The 8,195-nt window shown below is 44.7% G+C and overlaps 1 protein-coding gene across 1 annotated transcript; it reads left to right on the top strand.

The window, feature by feature from the left end:
- Positions 1 to 5,890: 5,890 nt before the first annotated feature.
- On the top strand, positions 5,891 to 6,687 carry LOC308163197 (nanos homolog 3-like; the record flags this gene model as incomplete). The annotated part of the gene is made up of 2 exons (XM_080550714.1): positions 5,891 to 6,218; positions 6,431 to 6,687. The coding sequence occupies 2 exons, from the start codon at positions 5,891 to 5,893 to the stop codon at positions 6,685 to 6,687; spliced, it is 585 nt and encodes a 194-aa protein (XP_080406840.1).
- Positions 6,688 to 8,195: the final 1,508 nt, after the last annotated feature.

Raw genomic sequence — 8,195 nt, 5'->3', positions numbered from 1 at the left:
GTGTGTGTGTGTGTGTGTGTGTGTCTCCTGCGGCTTACAACATTAACACACAGACACAAAACCTAAATTAATGTTTGAACACTTAAGGTCAATGCACACAGCGTGCGATTTTGTCGCACGACAACATTCGATTCTCAATTATTTTAATTCTTTCAATTGGTGTGAATTGAGAATCGAATGTTGTCGTGCGACAATATCGCATTGCACGCCGTGTGCATTGTCTCATTCAAAACAATGGAATCTGAATCTGTCATGATTGTGTGTGTGTATAGTATGTGTGTGTTTGTTTGTGTATGCATGTGTGTGTGCATGTGTGTGTGTGTCTTCTACAATGACAGCAACTGTCGGTGTGTATTTGTGCATTTGATGCATGGACATTTGATGTGTGTGTGTGTGTGCGTGTGTGTGGGTGGGTGGGTGAGCATGTTGTTGAGCGTTATTGATGCATCTTTCCCTGCCTCCCTCCCTCCCTGCCTGCCTCCCTCCTTCCCTGCCTCCCTCCCTCCCCCCCTCCCTCCCCCGCTGTGACTGACAGTCAGAAGCTCCATGAAGGAAACAGAGTGAGACTCTGGAGAAGCCTGGCTGCTCTACAGGACACATCCTGTCCATAAGTGTTACACTTAACTTAACGCTGTTGTGACTGATGTGTTGTTTTCGGTGGCGGGGTATCTGGAGATACAGATATACCCCCTCCTCTTCGCTTCCACCTCATCTGTCATTCTGTCTTCTCCTCTCACTCCTCTGACCTCCTGTTCCCCCTCCCTCCACCACATCCAGGCCTGTCCCTGTCTACTCTTCTCTCTTCTACCCCCCCCCCTCCATCTTCTTCCCCCTTCTCCTGTTTAAACCTGTCTCTCTCTCTCTCTCTCTCTCTCTCTCTCTTTCTCTCTCTCTCTCTCTCTCTCTCTCTCTCTCTCTGTCATTAAGGGTCATTAGGATTCCAGCCTCTGTACGTATGTTACAACTAGCCTGTATGTATGTTACAACCAGTGTTGCCACAGTTACTTTGAAAAAGTATTCTGATTACTGATTACTGATTACTCCTTTAAAAAGTAATCTAGTTACTTTACTGATTACTTGATTTTAAAAGTAACTAAGTTAGATTACTAGTTACTTTTTAGTTACTATTGGCAGCTGCCTAGGCACCCGACCCCCCCCCCCCCCCCCCCCCCCGCAACATAAAAATGAAAACTGGTTTTGCCAAAACTCACTTTATTTTAACAGTAACTTAAATTACATAATTAAACTTTAAACAATAACTTAAAACAACAAAATAAAGAGTCTTTCTTTGCCTCACCCAACATAAATACTTGTTTTTAAACAATAAAATAAATATAATCTTTATTTAACAGTAACTAGCAAGGAGTGGTTTCACAAAACCTAAAACCTACCCTGACCATTCAGGCTTTTACCACAGGACAATATTTTCTTGCCAGCACAGAGTGTACAACGAACATTTATGTTCTTGTCATCCTTTGCTGACACAAACTCAAAATAATCCTTATATTTCCAGCTATTTAACGCATATCTCTGTTCTCGCTCCATTCTTCTGTTTACACTGTGCAATCAGCGTGGTGATACACGTGAGCGATTCTGCTGCAACCTCGTGTTGAAAACGTGAGCACTGACGTCACTCCCCAAGACACGAGAAAAGCAAACAAATGTTTGTTTACTATCGAACATTACAAAGAAATACTGCATTTAGCCTAAGTTATGAGGTAGTAACGCAATAGTAACGCACAGTCACTTGAATAAGTAACTTTAATCCGATTACTGATTTGGAAATAGTATCGCGTTAGAATACTCGTTACTGAAAAAAGTATTCAGATTACTTAGTAACGCGTTACCGGCATCACTGGTTACAACTAGCCTGTATGTATGTTACAACTAGCCTCTGTACGTATGTTACAACTGTGGGCGTAACTCTCTCATGTTTAAGTAACAGACTAATAGTAGAGCGGCTTAGCAGAATAATTGTGCACTTTTTGAAGAAAGCATGACATTTCTACCATAGTTAGTACATACCATAAGGTTTATTTTCAGATGTGGAGGGAAGTCAGATTTGACCCCAGAGGCCCGGGAGAGGTCAAAGATGGTCTGCATAGTGTGTACTACTTCTCTATAGTACAGTAACTCTGGTCTGACTCTCTCTCTCTCCAGGGTCAGTAACTCTGGTCTGTCTCTCTCTCTCTCTCCAGGGTCAGTAACTCTGGTCTGTCTCTCTCTCTCTCTCCAGGGTCAGTAACTCTGGTCTGTCTCTCTCCTTCTCCAGGGTCAGTAACTCTGGTCTGTCTCTCTCTCTCTCTCCAGGGTCAGTAACTCTGGTCTGTCTCTCTCTCTCTCCAGGGTCAGTAACTATGGTCTGTCTCTCTCTCTCTCCAGGGTCAGTAACTCTGGTCTGTCTCTCTCCTTCTCCAGGGTCAGTAACTCTGGTCTGTCTCTCTCTCTCTCTCCAGGGTCAGTAACTCTGGTCTGTCTCTCTCTCTCTCCAGGGTCAGTAACTCTGGTCTGTCTCTCTCTCTCTCTCCAGGGTCAGTAACTCTGGTCTGTCTCTCTATCCTTCTCCAGGGTCAGTAACTCTGGTCTGTCTCTCTCCTTCTCCAGGGTCAGTAACTCTGGTCTGTCTCGCTCTCTCTCTCTCCAGGGTCAGTAACTCTGGTCTGTCTCTCTCTCTCTCTCTCCAGGGTCAGTAACTCTGGTCTGTCTCTCTCGTTCTCTCCAGGGTCAGTAACTCTGGTCTGTCTCTCTCCTTCTCCAGGGTCAGTAACTCTGGTCTGTCTCTCTCTCTCTCTCTCTCTCTCCAGGGTCAGTAACTCTGGTCTGTCTCTCTCTCTCTCTCTCCAGGGTCAGTAACTCTGGTCTGTCTCTCTCCTTCTCCAGGGTCAGTAACTCTGGTCTGTCTCTCTCTCTCTCTCCAGGGTCAGTAACTCTGGTCTGTCTCTCTCTCTCCAGGGTCAGTAACTCTGGTCTGTCTCTCTCTCTCTCTCCAGGGTCAGTAACTCTGGTCTCTCTCTCTCTCTCTCCAGGGTCAGTAACTCTGGTCTGTCTCTCTCTCTCTCCAGGGTCAGTAACTCTGGTCTGTCTCTCTCTCTCTCTCTCCAGGGTCAGTAACTCTGGTCTGTCTCTCTCTCTCTCTCTCCAGGGTCAGTAACTCTGGTCTGTCTCTCTCTCTCTCCAGGGTCAGTAACTCTGGTCTGTCTCTCTCTCTCTCTCCAGGGTCAGTAACTCTGGTCTGTCTCTCTCTCTCTCCAGGGTCAGTAACTATGGTCTGTCTCTCTCTCTCTCTCTCTCTCCAGGGTCAGTAACTCTGGTCTGTCTCTCTCTCTCTCTCCAGGGTCAGTAACTCTGGTCTGTCTCTCTCCTTCTCCAGGGTCAGTAACTCTGGTCTGTCTCTCTCTCTCTCTCTCTCCAGGGTCAGTAACTCTGGTCTGTCTCTCTCTCTCTCCAGGGTCAGTAACTCTGGTCTGTCTCTCTCTCTCTCTCTCTCTCTCTCTCCAGGGTCAGTAACTCTGGTCTGTCTCTCTATCCTTCTTCAGGGTCAGTAACTCTGGTCTGTCTCTCTCTCTCTCTCTCTCTCTCCAGGGTCAGTAACTCTGGTCTGTCTCTCTCCTTCTCCAGGGTCAGTAACTCTGGTCTGTCTCTCTCTCTCTCTCTCTCTCTCTCTCTCTCCAGGGTCAGTAACTCTGGTCTGTCTCTCTCTCTCTCCAGGGTCAGTAACTCTGGTCTGTCTCTCTCTCTCTCTCCAGGGTCAGTAACTCTGGTCTGACTCTCTCTCTCTCCAGGGTCAGTAACTCTGGTCTGTCTCTCTCTCTCTCTCCAGGGTCAGTAACTCTGGTCTGTCTCTCTCCTTCTCCAGGGTCAGTAACTCTGGTCTGTCTCTCTCTCTCTCTCTCCAGGGTCAGTAACTCTGGTCTGTCTCTCTCTCTCTCTCCAGGGTCAGTAACTCTGGTCTGTCTCTCTCCTTCTCCAGGGTCAGTAACCCTGGTCTGTCTCTCTCTCCCTCTATAGGGTCAGTAACCCTGGTCTCTCTCTCTCTCTCTCTAGGATCAGTAACCCTGGTCTGGCTCTCTCTCTCTATATATATATAGGGTCAGTGTTGTTGATGGATTAGTCAGCTAGTTAGTTAGTGTTGTTGATGGATTAGTCAGCTAGTTAGTTAGTGTTGTTGATGGATTAGTCAGCTAGTTAGTGTTGAGATAGCAGAGAGACAGACAACAGAGACAGACAACAGAGAGACAGACAACAGAGACAGACAACAGAGACAGACAACAGAGACAGACAACAGAGACAGACAACAGAGACAGACAACAGAGAGACAGACAACAGAGACAGACAACAGAGAGACAGACAACAGAGACAGACAACAGAGACAGACAACAGAGAGACAGACAACAGAGACAGACAACAGAGAGACAGACAACAGAGAGACAGACAACAGAGACAGACAACAGAGACAGACAACAGAGAGACAGACAACAGAGAGACAGACAACAGAGACAGACAACAGAGACAGACAACAGAGACAGACAACAGAGAGACAGACAACAGAGAGACAGACAACAGAGACAGACAACAGAGAGACAGACAACAGAGAGACAGACAACAGAGACAGACAACAGAGACAGACAACAGAGACAGACAACAGAGAGACAGACAACAGAGAGACAGACAACAGAGACAGACAACAGAGAGACAGACAACAGGACAGCAACAGAGAGACGGACAACAGGAGAGGATGGCAATAGAGACAGAACTGAGGTGAGGTGAGCAACAGAGATAGTTCAGGATGATAACAAACAGTTCAGTATGACAGAGACAACTAATAGAAAGACAACTGTATGATTATAGAGTTTACATGTTCAAGGAAATATTGTATGATAATAGAAAGGTACACTTTAATTTAATTAAAGAAGTAACAAAGAACACATTTATTATCACAATTGCATTGTGTTCCATGTCTTTCTCCATTTAATAAATAATGCCTAGTTGAATGGCTAAACAAGACAACTGTCTGGACAGTACTGCTAGAATTATTCACCTTACCGCTGCACAGATAGACAAAGGGTTTAAGTCCATTCTGTTAACATTAGGTCTACTCTGCTAACAAAGATTATTCCAGTTGATTTGTCAGTTGTTGTGCATCATATTTTTGTTGTGTTTGCAGTTTTCCCTTTAATAAGTTATATATAAAAATAATTCAGTTATATATATATTCTCATGCTAAAATCGACTGTAAATCCAGATTTTAAAGTTGATATTCTTCCCCGTGGAGCATGCCCCCATAACCTGTGCCCCACCCAACATTTTTATCACCAGCTGCCACTGTATACTATACATAGTCCCCCAATGTTAAGGCACTGTAAGTAATGGAACAGATTCATATAATGTCCAAATCAAGCACTCATGTTAAGCTTTTGGTCGACAATCCTATAGAATATGCTTTGGTTGAATAAAGTAATTGTCTTTGCCAAATGCTTTCGCTCTCGTCTTTCGTTCAATGTTCCAAACCTAGAGGGGTTCACTAATTGGGTAGCATCACGCGCCGTGCACGACCTTATCACTGCTGGTGCACGGTACCATCTGATTGGCTGTTGACAATCAAGGGTGCGTTCGTTTCGTAAACACGCTCTGTCTGTTCAGCATTCATGGAATGCCTCTTGTCCAATCAAATTACTTGGTCCCTTTATGAAGTTGACCCCCAGTGTGCGCTCCGGTGCTCTCAGAGCGAATTGACGAACGCAGCCATAAAGGCGTCAGGTGTGGGGGTGCGCTAAGCATTATTAAACCTCTTTGGAAACTGCGAGCAGCGGCACTCCCCACGCGTGTCTGGCAGAGCGTGTTTTCCCCTGGTACGGTCTAATCTAACACCATGGTGTCGATAACTGAGACGATGGACATTCTCCAACTCCAACTGCGACTCCTAGATCTCATGCAACAGGAAAGACAAACGCACACTAAAAAGTCTGAAAATAATGGGTTCCAGCTCTGGGGAGACTACATGCAGCTAACGGGGGCTGTCCGAGGGATCATGCAGGATAGAACGTTGACCTCCGAGCCGCCGACGGTCGGTGGAGACATTGTTACACCATCATCGTCGAGGCCGCGGGATGAGAACCATCTACCACAGCGGCCCGGAGAGGGACCCCGAGGCGGCGGCGCCCAGAGCCATGTCCATGTGCGTAAAGACGACGCCTCTTCTGGTCCGGCCAGGGAGACAGGTAAATAAGAACAATATTCCATTTGTTCATTTGCTTTAATGAAATGACTCTGCGAAATGACAATAATTAAACAAGTCCTGAGCAGGGCGAACGCAGGTGTAAACATTAGAACAGAATATATATATATATATATATATATATATATATATATATATATATATATATATATATATATATATAACATATGACTGTAGTGCAACATTCCCTAACAGGCAGCAGGCCTGCGCACAGACCCGGGAGACGCGCTCGATCGCCTCGCAAGTTCTGCAGTTTCTGCCGCCGCAACGGGGAGGCCGAGGGGGTGTTCACCAACCACTGGCTCAAGGACCAACACGGGAACGTGGTCTGCCCCTTCTTGTGGCAGTACGTCTGTCCACTCTGCGGGGCCACAGGGGCCCAGGCGCACACCAAGCGCTTCTGTCCCCAGGTTGACAGCGCCTACACCTCCGTGTACTCCAAGTCGCCGTAGGGAAGCGGACGACAAGTGTGCAACGATGCACCGCAAATGTTACAAGAGGATCTTTTAGTTCAGTAAAAGAAAAGGGATGTTACAATAGGATTGTATTAAAACATAAGGTTTGTTTCTGCACGGACGAAGTTGAGTGTGACACAGCCATGTGGAGAGCTGGATGTAGAATGTCAACACGGAGTTATAATAAAAGTGTAAGCAAGAGAAGAAGAAAAGGGGAAAAAGAGAGAAAAAGAAATGGTTTTGAAAGATTTTTATGTTGTTCACTGTTCACTGTTTAGCTCCCTGTTAGTTCAGTAAAAGAAAAGGGATGTTACAAGAGGATCTTTTAGTTCAGTAAAAGAAAAGGGATGTTACAATAGGATTGTATTAAAACATAAGGTTTGTTTCTGCACGGACGAAGTTGAGTGTGACACAGCCATGTGGAGAGCTGGATGTAGAATGTCAACACGGAGTTATAATAAAAGTGTAAGCAACTTGAGAGAATGCTTTAATCGTCATTTCTGTTAGTCAGAGTACAGTATAGGACTAGGCAGAATTTAACACTGTGGACTTACTAGTAGTTTGGAACAGGCCGATTCGTGTGCTTTTATTATTATTATTTTTACTCGTGTGAGTTTCTGGTTTATTTATTATTTTTGTGCGCGTCTTTGTCACTTATTGTTATTTGCAGTGTGGTTTTAGTTTCTAGTTTTTTAAATGCATGCCTCTGCACTTTGCTTTCTTAACAGCACATTTTGTTTATTCAGTTTATGAATCTGAGGCCACAGTTTACTAAACTGTGCGCACAGTTTATGAATCTGAGGCCACAGTTTACTAAACTGTGCGCACAGTTTATGAATCTGAGGCCACAGTTTACTAAACTGTGCGCACAGTTTACTCTTTTTTTTTTTCTTCTCCTAGGTGACCCCAGAGGGGCTCCGTATGTTAGAGATGTACATTTATGCATGATGACAATAATGCCAATAACAATGTGATTTTTTATTATGTGGATAACAGACTTTTCCCAATGACTACCAAACCAAAAACCATAATGCAAACATTTTAAACTTTTAAATTGTATGTTCATGTCTGAACAATAATAATATCTTAATTGGTCAATCCTGTGTGTTTTGAAATTATTGATCACCAAACATGCCTCACATTCCAATGTCGGTCCAATTAAGACTCAATTAGCCTGAGTGCAGCTGAGTCCAATGTGTTGTGAGGATGTGTGTATGAAAAATAAGGGTCTTTGTGGCGTTCATATATTCTTGTCCTCTCTCCTTTATTACTTATAGCAACACAGCAGCCCAACCACTGATGTACAGTGGCTTCGGAAAGTATTCTGACCCCCTTCACGTTTTCTGTTATAGACTAGAGTATAATTGAAAAAGAAGAGAACACACACCGCAGAAAACTTAGGCGAGGTGCTGGCGACGGAGCAGAATACTGTTGAATGAAGTAGAAGCCGCCGCACTCAAGTTCCAGATGCAAAATATTTTAATTGACAACGGTTTTGGCCGTAG

The sequence above is a fragment of the Nansenia antarctica genome (assembly GCF_963989245.1).
Source record: "Nansenia antarctica genome assembly, contig: SUPER_7_unloc_2, whole genome shotgun sequence".
Lineage (NCBI taxonomy): Eukaryota > Metazoa > Chordata > Actinopteri > Argentiniformes > Microstomatidae > Nansenia > Nansenia antarctica.
The sequence above is the reverse complement of the archived record's forward strand: the minus strand, read 5'-3'. Positions and strand labels throughout refer to the sequence as shown.